At 36.9% G+C, this 20,796-nt stretch overlaps 1 protein-coding gene across 5 annotated transcripts in view; it reads left to right on the top strand.

Annotated features, from left to right (window-relative positions):
- The window catches only part of ERC1 (ELKS/RAB6-interacting/CAST family member 1), a 555,538-nt gene that overhangs the window by 277,199 nt on the left and 257,543 nt on the right, over window positions 1-20,796 (top strand). For all 5 annotated transcript variants that reach the window (XM_040642009.1, XM_040642008.1, XM_040642006.1 and 2 more), the window contains one exon: window positions 19,164-19,324. In XM_040642009.1, coding sequence (XP_040497943.1) covers window positions 19,164-19,324 — 161 coding nt within the window. The remainder of the gene's footprint in view (window positions 1-19,163; window positions 19,325-20,796) is intronic.

Raw genomic sequence — 20,796 nt, 5'->3', positions numbered from 1 at the left:
TACCCTACGACAACAGTTGGTTTTTGTGTGTGGCATGGCCCATGCTCTATTTTGGCACTCATTTGTCCCCTCCTCTTATCTCCACCCGCTTTAAAGAATGAATAAAGAGGTAATACGGGCTAGTGTAAAGTGCAATGAACCAGAAGTCAAGTGATGTGGATTCTAGCTCTGCTGTTCAGTAGCCGTGATTTAGGGTAAGGCTCATAATCTTTCTAAGCCTCTGTAGTGGAATGAAGTAATTTATTAGCCCCCACAACTGTTTTGGTAGCCTATAAAGACAGTATACAAATGTTGAACATGATTATTATGGCCAGAATAATTGTGTGTGTACATACACATTTATGTGATGCTTATGAGTTCTTTTTTGGGATCTTTGGGTTGCCAGACATTAAATCCCACCCTTTTATTTTTCTTCTTTAATTAATAGTAAAATTTTGATAAATTTTTGATTTTCATGTAACTGTCATTTCATTTGCCAGTATTTTTTTTTTTTTTGGTAAACATTTTCCAGGGGTTATATTGAAATAATTATGTTTTCTCCACAAAACGTATCTGCAATTGATGAAATATCACTCTGTTTACTTCTAGGTAGCTGTTTGACTTTTTTCCAGCAATGCAAATGAGAAGGATTAAAATTTTTCATTAAAAATGTCAGTAAACTTTTATTCTTGTAAACTTAAGGAAAGAGTATGAAGCTGTTTTATTCAAATTGGTTATTTAATCTGAGAAAAAGGGCTCAAGCCCTAAATGCTCTGGTCTCTGTTGGTGACTTTATGCTAGTGAGGGATTGCTGTTTTCTGTGATGAAAAGGAATTAATGTTTTCTCCATGTGAAATGGCCAAATGATTTCAGCTATGAAGGAAATTTCTTTTCAGAAGCAAGACAGCGTATACAGCCCTCCTAGCATGTACTTTAGCCTGTTGTCTTTACTTCCTAGTAATGCAGAAAAAAAAAATTTTTTTTCGGAAGAGAATTTACAGAGCTGAAAGTTCAAGGGAAAGTCTTGTCTTTCCAACTGTATTTATATTTTCCTGAATTACTCATTTGTCACAAACTCTAATGAGATATAAGGAGGTCTCAGACCCAGATGCAGAAGAGTGTAAAATGATGGTCGCCACGTCTTTGTTACTGCTGCTGGAGAAAGCAAATGTGACGTTACTTAGATTATTTCTATCCTTTTTTCTTCCAGGAGTAGAGAAGAGCCATGGAGTCTATGTGAACCCAGGCAATTATTAATTTTTGTTTTACTTGATTCTGGTGTGAACTCTTGGTTGCTGAAGTAAGCAAATTATAGGAGACATTAATCAAGTAACAGTCATCTGAAAAAAAATAGTTTTGAGTGCTTTAAGTCAGATTTTTAGTTTTGATGCTTTGTTATGAAAAAATCACCTAAGTGGAATCAGCAGTGAGATAAACATTAGCTCTTCTTAAAGCCGCTTTCCAACCTCAGTGACACAAATGAGAAGATTCGTAGCAGCAGGGGACATTTGCTTTGCTTTGAAAATGTGCATCCACATTTTATTGATGTAGGATTTTTAAAGCTCCACTTAGGAATGATGAGGGCTTATTATAGGATTTATCTACCCCAGCCATCTGGGTTGATAAAGCAAAAAGAAAAATTGAGATGGCTTGGGGTGGGGGGGGGTAGAAAAAAGCATTTCTTTCACATTGTTGTGTTTCCACTCTTTTAAATTTTTTAAAAACAATGAAATCTTGCCATTTGCAACTACATAGGTGGACCTAGAGGGTATTAGGCTATGTGAAATAAGTCAGAGAAAGACAAATATTGTATGATTTCACTTATCTGTGGAATATAAAGAAAAATAACAAATGATCAAATAAAACGGAAACAGACTCACAGATACAGAGGACAAACTATTGGTTATTAGAGTAGGGAGGAATTAGGGAGTGGGGGAAATAGGTAAAGGGGATTAAGAGGTACAAACGTCCAGTTATAAAATAAATTAGTCATGGGGATGTAATATACAGCATATGGAATATAGTCAGTAATATTTTAATGACTTTATATTTGTGTGGTGACAGATGGTAACTAGACATATTGTGGAGATCATTTCAATAATGTATAAACATATTGAATCACCAGGTTGTACACCTGAAACTGAAAGGATATTGTATGTCAATTATACTTCGATAAAAAAATTTATGTTCCGCTAAAGATTTCTTACCACAGCACAATATTACTAGAAGCTTAAAGGCAGTTGCTGATGAAGAAACACAGCCAGTCAGTGTCTTTATCTCTTCTACAAGTCAGTCTTAACTGTGGATTCTTACAAACCATATGCTTTTATAGAAATACCTAGCATCATTAGGTGTCCTATGGGAATGTGAGCTGTATTTTGAGAGATAGTAAAAACATTTTGTAAATTCCTCACCAGTGGAGCACATTAATTATTTAAAGTATCATTTGCTGATTTTATTCACACTCACAAACCTTTGACAGTGTTAACTGATTAGAGAAATGCAACACTATTTAAAAAGTGAAGAAATCTAATGACTCCCAAAGTTGAATTGGTGAAATGTGTTTTCTTTCATTTCTTTTTCAGTGCTATGTGACTCCTACTCATGTTTGGGTTCTTCATAAGGTCAGGAGTAAAAGCAGTAGTACCTCACAATTCCTAAGTTTAATATACTGTTAAATTCAGTGGTATCTGTTACAAATAGTTACTTCAGGAATCACTTACAATATCTTATTTTCAATGAACAGAACAGAAAATTAAATCATTGCTATCATATAAGTCATACACATTACGAAAATAATTCTTAATTCTTACTTTGGTATCATCTGCTTTATTTTGAAGTTATGGTACAGCACCCACCCTTTTTTTAAAGAACTTAGTAGAGTTAATTTTACTGTGCTTTTCATCCTAGATTTTATCAGACATTGTCCAGAAAATAAGCCACCAGTCATCTGTACTGCACCATTATCCCTGTCTGTTCAGTACTTTCTTGCTTCAGCATATTCTTAACTCTTCTTACCCCTTCTACACTGTCCTACTGTGTCACCAAAATTCACAGATTCATTTGTCTTCGTTCATTCACTGATTCACCAAATACTTATTGAGTTTCTATTCTGTGCCAGGCCCTGATACATATATTCTTAATTTCTTCCCACTGCTCTTCCCCTGCCCCCCATGTAATTAACATATGGTGTTATATTAGTTCTAGGTATATAATACAGTGATTCAACAATTCTCTACATTACTCAGTGCTCATCATGGTAAATGTACTCTTAATCCCCCTGTTTCTACCCATATGCCCACCCACCTCTCCTCTGGTAACCATCAGTTTGTTCTCTGTATTTTAGAGTTTGTTTCTTTGTCTCTTTTGTGTGTTTGTTCTTTTTGTTTGTTTGTTTCTTGAATTCCACCTATGAGTGAAATCATGCTGTATTTGATTTTCTCTTTTTCTTCTTGAACCAGCTTTCACCTTCTTTGCCTGAAGTATAATTTGGCCTCTCCTTTGACAACTTCCAGCAACTCTTTCTGGTGATAAATATGTGTTTCTTCTGAACCATAGGGTTAGAGGTAGGACCCTTCTTGTTTCCTGTTACACCTTCAGACCATTATTCCATCACATTCTTATGAGAACCCCACTTCTTCAGGTCTCGTGCCATTCTGAGATAGCATTGAAGGTTTTCATTGAAGATTTTTATCTCACTGACTTGGGAATCTGCATGGATAATTCATTTGTTACCTTATCCTTTCAGTTTCTTGACCTTTGTCTCTGTTGACTTTCTTCATCCCATATTTAGCATTCCAAATCTTGTAATCTAGACTGCCTCCAAATTCACTCATTACAGTATCTTTCTCTCTAAACACAATTGCCTGTTATTTTAAATGCATTCTTGTTCATTTGTACTTTCTTTTCCATATCATTTGAACTTCTTTTTCTCTTTTGGCTTCATCCTAATCCGTTAGCCCTGTCTTTCCTTCCTTCTGTGTTCCCTGTCTTTGCTTCTGTCTGTATTCAGCTTAGAAACCTTGTTCCAGGGGCGCCTGGGTGGCACAGCGGTTAAGCGTCTGCCTTCGGCTCAGGGCGTGATCCCGGCGTTCTGGGATCGAGCCCCACATCAGGCTCCTCCACTATGAGCCTGCTTCTTCCTCTCCCACTCCCCCTGCTTGTGTTCCCTCTCTCGCTGGCTGTCTCTATCTCTGTCGAATAAATAAAATCTTAAAAAAAAAAAAAAAAAAAGAAACCTTGTTCCATCATTTTAGGAATTATGATTTTCACATTCTGAATCCTCTTGCTCCTCTCCTTAGTCCAATCCCTTTAGTACGTTTCTGTTGTATTTGGGATAAAAGCCAAAATCCCTCATATGGCCTACTAGATCCTTCTACATCTAGCCCCTTTCTCCCTCTCCTACCACATTTGCACCCTTCTGCTTGTTCTCAGGGCTTGTATCTTTTATTCTTCTCTCTCTGCTTTCCTACTTTAGGGCTACTATACAAGCTGGAATGCCATTCTCCTCCCCATCTGCTCCTTACTCTCTTGGGCAAACTCTAGGCCCCCAAAACATAAATCAAAGCCTCATGTTACTTACTGTCATGGGATTATGTACCTTCTACACAACACTGTACACAGTTTATAATTAAATATTTATGAATTTTATTAATGACATCTCTGTATGGAATCAAAGCTCAAGAGCTATAGAGAAATATGTCTGTTTTGTTTTCTGTTATATCTTCATGCCTAACACACAGTACCTGGCACAAGGTGGGAATTAAATATTTAAGGGGTAGGAAAGAAGGGGGAGAAAGGAAGGAGGGGAAGATATAAAACTGGGGATGGGAACACTCTGCAGAGTGATTTATTAGATATAATTGTGGAAAGCTGTTGTGGAACGCTGATACATTGTAGCAAAACACCATTAACTGAATACAGTAGGGTTCAACTGCCTAGGTTGGAATCCTGGTTCTATCCCCTCTAGCTATTACGACCTTGAAAAAGGCACTTAAACTCTCCAAACCTGTATTGTCTTCTACAAAAGTGAGATAATAATAATACCTAATATCTAGCTTCATGGATTATTGTGAGCATTTAATGAAACGATATCTGTAAAGAGGTTTGAACACTTCAAAGTGTTCAGACAAAGTAATTGCTGCTGCTGCTGCTTTCATTATTCTTATTGTTACGATAGCTATAGCTAGTCCCTATTCATAAAATAATGTACTATTGGTGTATATCTTGTCAAAGAATTACCATGCATTGACAAAAAGAGCATAATGGGAAAAGAGAATATTTCTAGTGTAGATACTAGCATACATCTGTTTTAGAAATTCTGTAAATTTAAATTTGCAGTAGTAGTGATTGTGTGATGCCTAAAGGAGTTTGTTGGGAGAGGATGGTAGAAGGTATATATATATATATGTGTGTGTGTGTGTGTGTGTGTGTGTGTGTGTGTAAGTTTTCACTGGTACTTCAGAAATGCTCCTCAGCTCAGGAGCTTTTAAATTAAAAACAAACAACTTTTTTTTAAATTTAAAAACATTTTTGGTAGTTGTATAACAGAGTGGGTGCTAATCTAGAATATCTTTGAAATCAAGAGAACCAGTGGACTCCTCAAGTGAAAATCTGACTTCTTTGCTTAACCTCTAGGTAATCTTCCTTTGTACACTCCCTTATTCTTCTAATCGTTTCATTCCTTTGGGAGACTTATGCTTCTTACCCTCCTAAGAAACTATAACAAGATTTTCCATAAGCATCTTGGAAATGACAAAAAAGCTCTCTGTTGGGGAACAGAAGACAGTGGGAAACTTGAAGATGCAGTCTTGGCCAGCACCTGAAGCACCTAATTGCTTTGCTTCCTTAAGGAAAATGGGTCTGTGGTAAAGTCATAATTTGTTCCTTCTTATTCTGAGTAAAAGTTTATTAGCTTGTGATTTAAGCAAACCATCTGGCCGTGCTGGCACTGCACGCTGTCAAGCCTTGTGCTTTCTCTTAATATGTTACTGGAGGCAGTTAAGTCGCATACTTGAATCCCAGCTCTGGCCTGCGTTTTTTTTTTGTGTCTTGAAACATGTTTTTGAAGATCATACTGTGACCTGGAACACATTTTTAAATGGTGGAGGATTTCTTCATTGTTTAGTGTGGTATATATCTCTTCATTTCTTCTTCTCGGCTTTCATTACCTTCATCTCTCGGTGACTGTACCTAAAACTGTGTAACATGCTGTGTGGTAGGCATGTAATGAAACAGATACCCAAATGGAGATAGTTGGATGTGTTCTCTGGGGTTGTGGAAAAGTAACAGAGTGTTTCAGTTTGACCTTGAAACTGTTTCCCTGGCTGGAGCCCAAGCACAAATGAGATAATTATTTGGAAATCCTGGCCTGTGGTACCATTCTAGCCTTAAATACAAAAATGCTTTAAAACTTACTTAGTTGTATGTATAATCTGAGGTAGGAATACCGGGAGCGTCTGGCACTAAAATGGTTGGGAAAATGAAGCAATCTTAAAGAAAATTACATTTTACTAGTAAGCAAAATTCTGTAAGTGGAAGTATGGAATGAAAGTTAAAACATGTCTGTAAACACAGCAGACTAGATGCTGGGAAAATAAGTTCCACAGAAACAATTGAAGATGGTTGATAAAATATGTATCATAAGTTGGAAAGAAAGTAAAATCTCAGGAGATGAATAGACAGGGAATTAAAATACAAGTACTTGATCAGCCATTAAACTTGAATATTAGCTGTTAAACTTGAACATCTTGGAAGAAAAAAGGTCCATGGCAGCCCAAAATGGAGATTCTAATAGACAACCAACTTCCCCATCCTTTTTATTTTTTATTTTTTTAAGTAGGCTCCTTGCCCAGCATGGAGAGCCCAGCATGGGGCATGAACTCATAACCCTGAGATCAAGCCCTGAGCTGAGATCAAGAGTTGGATACTTTAAATGACCGAACCATCCAGGCACCCCTCCCCACCCTTTTTAAAAGAGATCCATGGGAACTTGGGTGGCTCAGTCAGTTAAGTGTTTGCCTACAGCTCAGGTCATGATCCCAGGGTCCTGGGATCTAGTTCCACATGGGGCTCCTTGCTCAGCCGGGAGTCTACTTCTCCCTCTCTCCTCCCCTGCTCGTGTGTGTGTACTCTGTCTCCCTCTCTCTCACACACACACAAATAAAAAAAATAAAAGGGATCCACAGTGCCCAAAATTGGTCCTTTGAAAACATTAAGAAAATTGGCTTTTGGTGATACTAAAAGAGAAAAAAAAAAGTCACAGTGAACAAATTTTGAAGTGATAAAGGACTTGTAACAAGTCCTGCAAGTATGAAGAAGATACAAGGATATGTTGCCAGTACATTTGAAATTTAGACTAAATGAACAAATGCAAAATAATAATGGAATTCAGCAAGACTAGCTACATGTGAAAAAGAAAACCTGAAACAATGAGTCAGTAATAAAATTTTTCTTACAAATTTCAAGCCTGGAGAGTTATAATGGTGACTTTTTAAATAAACATAAAAAGAACAAATAATTTCAGTCTTACAGAAGCAATTCCAGAAAATAAAAAAGAACAATTAATCACCAACATATTTTATAAGATTAGCATAACTTCATATCAAAACTTGACAAAGTTAATACAGAAAAGGAAAAGTTTAGGCCTATCTCAACCACGAACATAAATGCAAAAATTCCTAAATGAAATATTGCCAATTTAAAGTTAGTGTATGTGATGAAAAAATGTTCAAAATCATTAGCCATCAGGGAAATTCAAATCAAAACCACCTTGAGATACCACCTTACGCCAGTTAGAATGGCAAAAATTGACAAGGCAGGAAACAACAAATGTTGGAGAGGATGTGGAGAAAGGGGATCCCTCTTACACTGTTGGTGGGAATGCAAGTTGGTACAGCCACTCTGGAAAACAGTGTGGAGGTCCCTTAAAAAGTTAAAAATTGAGCTACCCTGTGATCCAGCAATTGCACCACTGGGTATTTACCCCAAAGATACAGACTTAGGGAAGAGAAGGGCCATATGCACCCCAATGTTCATAGCAGCATTGTCCACAATAGCTAAATTGTGGAAGGAGCCGAGATGCCCTTCAACAGATGACTGGATTAAGAAGATGTGGTCCATATATACAATGGAATATTACTCAGCCAACAGAACGATTATACAACATTTGCAGCAACATGGATGGGACTGGAGGAGATTATGCTAAGTGAAATAAGTCAAGCAGAGAAAGACAATTATCATGTGGTTACTCATTTATGGAACATAAGAAATAGGAAGATTGGTAGGAGAAGGAAGGGAAGAATAAAGGGGGGTTAAACAGAAGGGGGAATGAACCATGAGAGACTGTGGACTCTGGGAAACAAACTGGGGGTTTCAGAGGGGAGGGGGGTCGGGGATTGGGATAGGCCAGTGATGAGTATTAAGCAGGGCACATATTGCATGGTACACTGGGTGTTATATGCAAATAATAAATCATGGAATATTGCATCAAAAACTGGGGATGTACTGTATGGTGACTAATAAAACAAAATAAAACTTATTTAAAAAAATAAAGTTAGTGTATGTGAAAGAGAAGTCTAAGCATGAAGACATTTTAGGCCTATTCCAGGAGTTAAGATTGGTGTCTTTAGAATATTAATTACTATAGTCTGCCACATTAAAAGATGATATGACCATCTCAAGAAATGTAGAAACATTAATTTCTTTAACTCGCAGAAGGAAATTTCTTTTCTTTTTTTTTTTTTTTTAAGCTTTTATTTAGGTGCCTAAGTGGCTCAGCCAGTTAAACATCTGCTTTTGGCCCAGATCATCGTCTCAGGGTCCTAGGGTTGAGTCCCACTTTGGGCTGAGACATTGGATGTCCCTATGGAGAAAAATGAGATTTGTTCCCTACCTCACACCATACACAAAAAAGTAATTCCAGGTAGTTTAAAGATTAGATGTCAAACACAATACTCTTGGATAACTTCTCAGTTAGGTATTGTATAACAATCACAAAATAACACAAGTTGTGATGATTAATTTTATGTGTCAACTTGCTTGGGCCACAGGGTGCCTAGATATTTGGTCAAACTTTATTTTAGGTGTTTTCGTGAGGGTGTTTTGGATGAGATTGACATTTAAATCAATACACTTGAGTAAATCAGATTGCCCTCTGTAATGTGAGTGACCCTCATCCTGTTCTATTCAGGCTTTTCAGTCGATTCCCCTCCCCTGACTAAGAGTAAATCCTGCTTGATTGTGTTTGAACTGGGATGTTGGGTTTTGCCTGCTTTTGGACCCTAATTGAAACACTGAATCTTGAGTCTTGACTCTGCCAGTCTTTGGACCAGAACTTCACCATTGCCTCTCTTGTGTCTCAAGCTTGCCCATTCAGTTTGCAGATCTTGACACTTGTCAGATTCAATAACCACATGAGCCAGTTACCTATAATATATATGTTATATATATCAATATATATGTTTTCAAATATATATTGTATATAATTTCTTATAAAATATATATTTTAATATATAATATATGTAATGTATTTTATATATTAACATAAGTGCTATAGGATATGTTATATTAATATAACTATATTAATGTAACAATTTTATTTATTTATTTATTTATTTATTTATTGGTTAGGTTTCCCCAGAGAAACACAACTAATCAGATATATGTTGAATACAGTGTGTGCATGTATGTGTGTGTTTGCATATGCATGCATATACAGGCATACCTTGGAGACATTGTCAGTTTGGTTCCAGACCACTATAATAAAGCAAATATGGCAATAAAGTGAATCAAATGAATTTTTTGGTTTGGTTTCCCAGTGCATATATATATAAAAGTTATGTTTAAGGTGTGCAATAGCATTTTGATTCTAAAAATAACAATATACATGCCTTAATTAAAAAATACTTTATTGCTGAAAAATGCTAATTAGCATCCGTGCTTTCAGCAAGTTATAATATTTTTGCTTGGTAGAGGTTCTTTCTTAAATGTCAATGGCTGTGACTGATCTGGGTGGTGGTTGCTGAAAGTGGGGTGGCTGTAGCAATTTCTCTATTTTCATTTTTTGGGAGGTTTTTGACAAGTATTTAGGACCTTTATTAAGAGGTGCTTGCTATTTGTTGACTTTTTTGAAAAAAATCAAGTTGTAAACTTTTATTACAAATAAAAATGAGGCTTTTAAAAATCTCATCTTGACCAGATACGAAATAACTTAAAAACCCTTAAAGGTATATTAAGAAAAACCAGGCTTTTTTTTTAAAACATATTTGTCATTACTAAAAAGAGATGTCTTTAGGCAAAAATAATAAAAACCCCGTGCTGCATAGATAATGCAGATAGTTCTAGTTATTTCGTTAATGGGCAAAAAACAAGCACTTAAGATCTTCAGCTCCGATCTTTTATTAATTTCTTATTCCTGGAATATCATTTTCGTTTCTTCTTATTGGATGACTAAACCAGATGATGGTAGAGAATTGGTAAACCAGTATTTACTCAGCCCTGCCCTAATCAGAAGTTGGGGGGTTGGGGCAGATGAATTCTTTGCTGGTGGATCAGCTGCTTTTGTCTCTTTGCCACTTTGTTGTTTGGGGTTTTCCCAGCATATGTGTCAGTAATTGAAGTTGTGAAAGTACCGATGTTGAGGTGACTGTTTACCTTGGGTCTCATCTCCTTAATTTTCCTTAACTTCTTTATTGCTGTCTTCTCTATGCTGTCTCTGGCAAGGAGGCCCTGCAGAATTGTTGTCTGTGACCCTGATACGTATTCTGTCTCACTGGTCTACCTTGTCCTCCTGAATTCTGGCTTTCAGCACCTTCTAGCACTACTCCCTGTACAAGCAGGTTAGAAGGCTGTGGTTGATGCCCCCAGGGTCTCCACATGTAATAAGATAGGAATTGTACCCTGCAGTAAGTCCAGAGCTAGCCTTGGAAGCACTGTCTAATCCCTCATTCTTTTCCCCACTCTCACTATTTTGGCAATTCTGCTAGTAATTGCATGGAGGACCCATGTGCCATGGATAGTGCCTATAATGGTTATGGTTTGCTGCATATTTACTGCCTTGTACTGGAGCTCTACCAGCTCCTAAACCATTTGCTACCTCCTCACCCTTTCCCCCCTTCAACAACATCATATTCCATAGTCCCTCCATCTCCCACACTGTGAAGGTACTTCTTGGAGTTATTCTTCTTTATGACAGTCAGGTATACAAGTACATCTTCCTTGGTGTATTTCTGCTGATGAAACCATATCCATATCTTACATTGAACTGTTCTTCTGTTCCCCAAATCTTCTTACACTTGCTAGCAGGCACCCTGTTGTGAGGCTGCCACCACCAACTGTGGGGTTAGGCTTGGTGTCAGCAGTGCTGTGACAGGGGCCGGGGTTGAGTGACTGGAAGGTCTCCACTTCACTGCTCATGGTTGTAGTGATGGTGATGGGGCTGGTTTAGGCAGCTGCAGCTCCTCCTGGGGTGTGATAGTAACTAGACTAGAGTTGGTGGGTCTACTCACGGCTTTTTGAGGTCTGCTCTCCATGCCCACTACCTATTAGAATTTCTTCAAATATGAAAACAATAAAGGCGCCTGGGTGGATCAGGCAGTTAAGCATCTGCCTTTGGCTCAGGTCATGATCCCAGGGTCCTGGGGTCAAGCCCTACGTTGAGCTCCCTGCTTAGTGGGGAATCTACTTCACTCTCCCTCTGCCCCCAACCCTCACTCATGCTTTCTCTGTCTCTCTTTCTCAAATGAATAAATAAAATCTTAGAACAATGAAAGTTGCCACATCAGCTCTTTCTTTCACAATTTCTCTGTAGCATATGATGCTGTTTGATAGCATTTTATCCACAGTAGAACTTCTTTCAGAGTTGGAGTCAATCTTCTCAAATCTGCTACTGCTTTATCCAGTAAGTTTATATAATGTTCTGAATCCTTTGTTGTCATTTCAGCTGTCTTCATGGCATATTCAGAAGAAGTAGATACCATCTCAAGAAACCACTTTCTTTGCTCATCTGAAAGAAACAACTCCTCATCTGTTCAAATTTTGTCATGGGATTTCAACAATTAAGTCACATCCTCAGGCTCCACTTCTAATTCTAGTTCTCTAGGTATTTCCACTACATCTACAGTTCCTTCCTCCACTGAAGTCTTGAACCCCTCAAAGTCATCCAGGAGGATTGGAATCCATTTCTTCCAAACTCGTGTTCAGATCAATATTTTTGCCTCTTCCCATGAATCACAAATGTTCTTACTGGCATCTAGAATGGTGAATTTTTTCCAGAAGGTTTTCAGTTTACTTGGCCCAGACCCATCAGAGGAATCCCTGTCTGTGGCAGCTGTAGCCTTTCTGAAATGTATTTCTTAAATAATAAGACTTAAAATCTGAAATGACTTCTTCTTGCTCCGTGGGCTACAGAATGAATGTTGGGTTAGGCATGAAAACAATGATAATCTCATTGTACATCTCCATCAGAACGCTTCCAGTGAACAGGTGAATTGTCAGTGAGCAATTATATTTTGAAAGGATTCTTTTTTTTTCTGAGCAGTAGGTCTCAACAGTGGACCTAAAATATTTAGTAGACCATATTGTAAAATGATCTGCTGTTATCTAGGGCTTGTTGTTCCATTTATAGAGTACCGGCAAAGTAGACTTAGCATGATTCTTACGGGCCTTAGAATTTTCAGGATGGTAAATGAGCATTGGCTTCAACTTACAGTCATTAGCTGTGTTAGGCCCTAATAAGAGAATCAGCCTGTATTTTGAAGACAATATTGAGTCCTCCTCTCTAGCTATGAAAGTCCAAGATGGTGTCATCTTCCAGTAGAAAGGTATTTCATCTACACTGGAAATCTGTTCTTTAGTATAGTCACCTTCATTAATGATCTTAGCTAGATCTCCCGGATAACTTGCTACGGTTTGTACATCAGCACTTACTGCTTCATCTTGTACTTTTATGTTATGGAGATGACGTCTTCCCTTAAACCTCATGAACCAGCCTCTGCTAGCTTCAGACTTTTCTCCTGCAGCTTCCTCGCCTCTCTCAGCCTTCACAGAATTGAAGAGAGTTTGGCCTTGCTCTGGATTAGGCTTTGCCTTAAGGAATGTTGTGGCTGGTTTGGTCATTCCATAGATTGGAGGGTTAGTAAAACTTTATATGAGTAATAAGGTTTCGCTTATCATTTGTGTGTTCACTGGAATAGAACTTTTAATTTCCTTCAAGAACTTTCCTTTGCTTTCACAATTTGACTGGTATAAGAGGCCTGGCTTTCAGCCTGTCTCAACGTTGGACCTGTCTTCCTCACTAAGCTTAATCATTTCTACCTTTGATTTAAACTGAGAGATATGCGACTCTTTCACTTGAACATTTAGATACCATTGTAGCATTATTAATTGACCTAATTTCAGTATTGTTGTATCTCAGGGAATAGAGCGGCCCAAGGAGAGAGAGACAGGGGAACAGCCAGTTGGTGGAGCAGGCAGAGCACACACACTACATTTGGCAGATAAGTTTGCTTTCTCATAAGGGTGCAGTTTGTGGTTCCCCCAAAAGAATTAGAGTAGTAACATCAAAGATCACTGGTCACATATCACTATAACAAATATAATAATAATGAAAAAGTTTGAAATATTGGGGAGAATTAACAATGTGACAGACATGAAGTGAGAAAATGCTGTTGGAAGTATGGCAACAGATAGACTTGCTTGACACAGGTTGCCACAAAACTTCAATTTGTAAAAAATACAAGGTCTGTGAAGTTCAATAAAGCAAGGTATGCCTGCTCACACACATATATTGTATTCAATATATATCCTGTTGCTTTTCTTTCTCTGGAGAACGCTGACTAACACACCTATAGTAATCGTTTATTTCTTCGTCACATAGATTGGAAGGTTAGTGTGGTTGGCTTTGTTTTAGTTGTTGACTGGGGTGGCTATGTCGTCTTGACTTTCCAGAACCCAACTGGGAGGAAGTAGCTACTCAGAATGTTGTTTTTTTGGCAATGGTGGAAATGTAACCTAACCACGTGTATTATGTGCATCTCAGCTTGTGTCTGAATTGCTAACATCCCAGTGTCCAAAGCAGTCACATAACCAAGCCAAAATCAAGGGTCAAAGAAGTATTTTCTGCCCATTATGATGCTATGGGAAGGTTGTGGATGAATACTAATACCATAGAGGAATGAATAATTGGGACCACTAATTCAGTCTGCTCCTGAAGGCAGTACAAAAGTAGGAAATTATCATATGACCCTGAGAGTAGGAAGGATTTCTGAAACAGGTTATAAAAGTCACAGATCTTAAAGGCTTAATAAATTTGTTTATATTAACATAAGATATTTTGGGGGGCAGCCACGTGGGTGGCTCAGTTGGTTGAACGTCTGACTCTTGATCTCAGCTCAGGTCTTGATATCAGGGTCATGAGTTCAAGCCCCACATTGGGCTCTATGCTGGGTATGGAGCCTACTTAAAAAAAAAAAAGATTTTTGATCATAAAAAGATACCATAATATAAGGAACAGATAAGGTACAAGCTGGGAGAAGAAATTTGCTAAGCAAAGATTTCAGTTTCAAGGAAGAAGCAGCACAAATGGTCCCTAAACAAATGAAACATGTTTAACCTTACTGATTATTGTTGAAGTGATAAAAGAACTTGATAAAATATGTATTGAGAAATTTATAAAGAGGAAATCAGGTTATTGTTATCTGAACCTAATATCTGATCAATGTTACTGCTAAAAGTTAGACAGCCATATGTGTTTCTTCATATGATATAACAGGGAGAACACAGCTTTATTTGAGAAGTACTAAAAAGACAAGTCTCATCTTAATCTAATGAAGACTTTACATATAACTGTCATTTTATAGGAAGCATGAGGATAAGAGAAGCAGTGTAAATAACAACATTAAAAAAAAATCCACTGAATCCAAAATGTGGGACATTGTATTGGACACATGACTCAAATTTATTTTGCAACTCTCAGTTCTTTTCCATTAATCTCTTTTTCTGTTCTTATGCCAACACTATGCTGAAGTTTTGTAGTAAGTTTTGAAGTCAAGAAGTGTGAAATTTTCAACTTTATTATCTTCTTTCAAGGTAACTTTTCTTATTCTGGCTCCCTCTCATTTTCTCTTATTCTGGCTCCCTCTCATTTTCATATCAATTTTAGGATCAACTTGTCAATTTCTGCAAAAAAGACAGCTAGGGTCTTTATAGGGATTATATTGAACCTGTGGATCACTTTGGGGTGTATGTCGTTTTAACAATATTAAAGACTTTCGATCTGTGAACATGATGTTTTGCCATTATTTAAATCTTTATTTTCTTTCAATCTTATAATTTTCAGTATATATGTTATACATATTTTTTAAAGATTTATTTATTTATTTGACAGAGATAGAGACAGCCAGCGAGAGAAGGAACACAAGCAGGGGGAGTGGGAGAGGAAGAAGCAGGCTCATAGCAGAGGAGCCTGATGTGGGGCTCAATCCCATAACGCCGGGATCACGCCCTGAGCCGAAGGCAGACGCTTAACCGCTGTGCCACCCAGGCGCCCCGATGTTATACATTTTTAAATTAAATTTATATCTAGCTATTTCCTTCTTTTTGATGCTATTTTAAATGGAATTGTTTTCTTAATTTCATTTTGGAACGTTCATTCCTCGTGTATGCTCACAGGGTTCCATTTATACAATGTTCATAAACTGATAGAATGAACCAGTGATTTATTTGGAATATATATATCAAAGGCAAAAACAAAAGAAATGGAAGGGATTAAGTAACAAATTTAGAATGGTAATGACCTATTGTGGGGCACTTTGGGCATACAGTTGGATAATTGCACTTACAAAGCTTCTGGATAGTGAGTATATAGATGTGTGTTCTTGGTTCTGGAATATATATGTATTCCCTTTTTTATATACATATATTTCACATTGCTTATTTATCAAATTTAAAGGTTTTTATGTACAATACAAAGCATTGTGAAATTATCTTCCCTGTAATTTGTCTTTTATATGTCTATAATTTTGGTCTTTAAATAATTTGTGATCTTGGGGCGCCTGAGTGGCTCGATTGAGCATCCAGCTCTTGGTTTCAGCTCAGGTCATGATCTCAGAGTCATGAGATCAAGCCCTGCGTCAGTCTCCGTGCTTTGTGGGGAGTCTGCTGGAGATTCTCTCTCTCCCTCTGCCCCTCCCCTCCTTGTGCCCGCTCTCTCTCTCTTCTCTTCCCTCTAAAAATAAATAAATAAATCTTTAAAAAAATAAATAATTTCCCATCTTTTGCCAGGTAGGCCCAAAGTGCCTTCTTACCATGGCTATTAAAGTCCTTCTACTATTTAAAGTGCGAGTTAGTTGAATACCTATATTGATAAAAATAAATTTGACCATTACGCTGTATTTATTCAGTTGCATCTATATTGTAGATGTAAATGTGAAACGTGTAATTTAGTAAAAGATTTAGAAGAAAAGGATATTTCCATGACCTTGTGGTAGACAAAATTTTCTTATCCAGTGTACAAAAAGCTCTGAACATAAAAGAAGTAGAAATGAAAAAACTAGTTAGCTAAACCCCATTAAAATTAAAAACTTCCCTAGTTTTTCTGTAACTTAAAAAATTAAAATGTGGATGGACTTTGAAGGTATTATGCCAAGTGAAATAAGTTAAAGACAAATACTGTATGATCTTACTTAAATGTGGAATCGAAAACAAAACAAAACAAAAACAAACTCATAGAAAAAAGAGTTCAGTCTTGTTATCAGAGGTAGGGGGTGGGTCAAATAGGACTTGGACGAAGGTGGTCAAAAAGTACAATCTTCCAGTTGTAAGTAGTAGGGCTATAATATGCACAGCATGATGACTGTAACTCACGGCGCTCTATGATATATAGGAATGTTATTAAGAGAGCAAATCCTAAGATTTGCCTTGACAAGGAGGACATCTGTTTTTTCTTCGTTCTTTTTATCGTGTTTATATGAGAAGATGCATGTTAGCTGACCCTTTCGTGGTAATCATTTCACAAATATGTAAATCCAACTATTATGCTGTACACCTTAAAATTGCACAGTGATGTATGTCAGTTATTTCTCAGTAAAACTGGAAAAAAGTTTTTTCTTTAATTGTTCTTATCAAAAGTGCCTTCAGTAAATTTTACTATTTTCCCACAGTGGAATTCCATACAGTGAAGAGAATTACAGAGCTATAATTATACCCAGTAACATGGACTGGTCTCACAGACGTAATACTGAGTGAAGAAAGTCTGTACTTAAAATTATATACTATGTAATTCCATTTGTACAAAGTTAAAACAAATAGGCAAAACTAATGTGGAATGCTAGAATAATGGTTACTCTCCATCTGGGAAGGGGTATTGACATGTGTTTCTGGGGGACTGTTAATGTTTTGTTTATTGGTCTGTGTTCTCATTACATAGATGTGTTCAACTTGGAGAAAATTCTTCAAGTTGCACACTTATCATTTGTGGGTTTTTTGGTATTTATTTTGTATTTCCATAAAACATTTACCAAAAATTTTAGATGCATAAGGGTATATATAAAGTGGGCTTCCTTTTTGTATAGAAAAAGGAGGAGTAAGTTGTTTATACAGGGTTGCTTATGTATATATAAAATATCTAAGTTATAGATGAAACTGATACCATACCTTGCTTGGGGTAGTGAAAGGTTGGGAGGGAGATTTTTTGAGATTTGTTCAAGATGAGTTATAAAAGATGGACCTACCCAACACTTTATTAGAGCTTCTATAAGTGGTGCTGTCCATTGCTGATTTTGTGTTATAAGAACATATTTTGCTATGTCGTTTCAGTTCATAAGATTTTACATGAATTAAACTGATTAAAGTGAAACATCCTTATTTGCAGTTTTCAAAGGGTGATAGTGATACATGCTCGCGTAAAGCTTTGTAAATATTTGAATACATACCCGAGGAGAGCTGCATAATAATATATATTCTCACAGCAGTGTTCTCACAGCTATTAGCTGAGAACATTAACTTGATCACTTCTGAAGATACACAAAGTAAGCTGATTCAGGTGCCAAAACACTAAATGTATCTGTTCATTATCAGTGTTTAGCAGCTGTTACCAATCAACATGGAAACTTTGGTTAGGTCTGAGGCACTAATATCCTGGGGTCTGTTAAAAACTCTGATTTGTTATACTGCAATTTTGTCTCTAAACTGTTCTTGGTTTTAGTATCACACAAATTGGTTTTATGTAGAAGTCAGTGAATGGCAAGCCCCCCACCTCTTCCTCTGAAAAGGTTTGTAGTCACCAAAATTATTTCTTGGCAAGCAGCAACCTGACATAAACTCTTGTGATTGGTGTAGTTGGCTGGTTGATTACCTGGTTCAGGTTGGTTTTGGTATTAACACATACATTTTTGCTTCAAAATTAAAATGAACATGTTTATTTAAGTAATTCTGATTTGGACACCACCCAGAGTGAGTGGAAATGACTAATGAAGTACCTACTGTGTTCTCTTAGTTCCTTGTAGAGTTCTGTCTTCTTTCCCTCAGGATTTTTTTCAAGTCTTTTTAAAGCATTAGCTCTCCTCTCGATGTGGTCGTGTATTTTTCTTTTTTCTTTCTGCCTTCCTTGAGAAAACTCTACCTACCTGGCTTTAGAGCAAGAAACTGTCTGATTGAATTCTAGCCATTTTCTCCAAAAGAAATTCTTTTTAACAGTATAAACAGAAAAACCTTTGTTTGGATGAATAAAAATGACTTATTTGTGTTTATACTGGGTGTTATTAGTCAAGTTTATGTATTTATTTCCTAAAATCCTTCTAGAAATATTTACTATGATTTTGTTCCTTATATTTTTATCTGTGTTTTATTGGTATTTCCATGGAAGTTTGTGGGCCATTTCCAGATAAATTCTCTAAAAGGGACAGACTGGCAAAGTGTGACTTCTTGAACTGATGTACTCGTATTTATCAAAAAGAAAATGAAGTTCTTTTTGGCATAATGTGAGAGGAATTATAGTGGAGGGAAGACCAGAGATTTATTTATCTGTTATATTGTCTTAATGTATGTGTTTGAACCAGCAAGAGTACAGGATTTTTGCTGTATGTGTATGTTTTTAATCTTATGGACCCAGGAGTTCCCCATTACTTAGCTCCTCTCCTTTAATTGATCAAAATGCTCAGTGTTTCTCTTTTCCATACTTATCATAGGTGGAGGAATTACTGATGGCCATGGAGAAAGTGAAACAAGAACTGGAGTCAATGAAAGCAAAGCTGTCCTCTACTCAACAGTCTCTGGCAGAAAAGGAAACTCATTTGACCAATCTTCGGGCAGAAAGAAGGAAACACTTAGAGGAAGTTCTGGAGATGAAGTAAGTGTTTATAATCTTATTTTTCAGGCATGTGCTTAGTAGAAAACCTTTTTCTCATTGCTTTCATCATCTGGCTCAATTTATTAACCCTAACACATTTAGCTTAATTTTAATGCAAACTTGTATTTCTCACTCCCTAGAACAAATTTGGAACAAATTCTGGTCATATAGAATTATTTTTGCCTCTTCATTGAATTTTAAAGTCCTCTAGAGAGAGAGAAAGCGAGAGAGTGTGTGTATGTAGGTGTGTGTATATAACAGTATCCAGTTGCATCTCTGAAATTTCTAAAATCTTATGGAAAGTTAGCCATATTGCTGAGCTTACTGAGGAACATGACTGTTGGTCTTGAGGTCATATGATAGCCAGGTACTTTTTAAAAACATTTTTTATTGTAAACACTTCCAAAGGTATGCAAAAGTTAGAGAATAGTATAATGAGCCCTACATATGTATCCCCCATAATTAACCATTAACGTTTTGCTACACTCTCCAGTCAGTTTTTACAAAATTGTCAATTTTAGTAGAACCTTGCCATACATCATTTTCCTACTAGTCCCACATCTTGTGGCTTCCTGAGATAATTTGTCGAGGTATGTGCACGTCTGCTAGTCCATAATAGATATTTCTTTTTCTTCATTGTGGCACCATGCTCAACCCTCACCCCTTCACAATTTCCCTGCTCCCAGGTTTTATGAAGACAAATTTATCCCGGGATAGCTCAGCAACCTTCTTTACCTTAGCAGTTGTCTGTATTTTTGTTGTCTTGTCTTCTGTTTCAGAAAAGATACTCTCTTCATCATAAGGCTAGCTTCTGATCTCTATCACAGATGTTAAGCACAAGTCCCCTCCTCTGCAGTCTTCATCTGTTAGTTTTCTCTCACATAATCTGTGCTCGCTTTCTAGTAGTTTCTTCTTCTCTGCATAAATACACAGTCTTTCTGACCTACAATAAACAGATTTCTCAGCCTAGCTAGCGCTTTAGGCTAACATCACCTCTTCTTTTCTGCTACTTCGAAATATCAATAAATGTTGACTACCCAAATTACAGACTAGAAGATGATCTTGCCATGATACCTTAGTGTGAGTTTTCATGGCATATGTGATATCCTGACAGCAACCTAAGAGCTGAAGAAGCAATTGTTGGGGTGTCACCTGCATGTATAGGTTATTAGGCCACAGTGCAAGGTTAAAAGATTCTCATCTTTTAGAAAAGCATTACAGATGATCTACTCTTGGAAGTGATGAGTACTTGAAGCCAGAAATAAATCTGTACACTGGGAGAATAGGGAGAGGTTAGTGTTCTGAGTATCATCAAGAGGATAAAGTTTGTTAATATGCTGCTTAGGGAGCGGTTAATGTAAGACAAGTTTTTTGTCACTAGTGGTTGAAATTGAAAGCTTGATATTTTGGAGATGGAGTAGTAGAGGTAACTTTGGAGTGGTGAAACAAAGTTATTTGAATGGAAGAGGTCT

Source organism: Ursus maritimus, unplaced genomic scaffold (assembly GCF_017311325.1).
Source record: "Ursus maritimus isolate PB19 unplaced genomic scaffold, ASM1731132v1 scaffold_26, whole genome shotgun sequence".
In the NCBI taxonomy this organism is placed as follows: Eukaryota; Metazoa; Chordata; class Mammalia; order Carnivora; family Ursidae; genus Ursus; species Ursus maritimus.
Note: the sequence above shows the minus strand (reverse complement) of the source record. Positions and strands in the feature narration are given on the sequence as shown.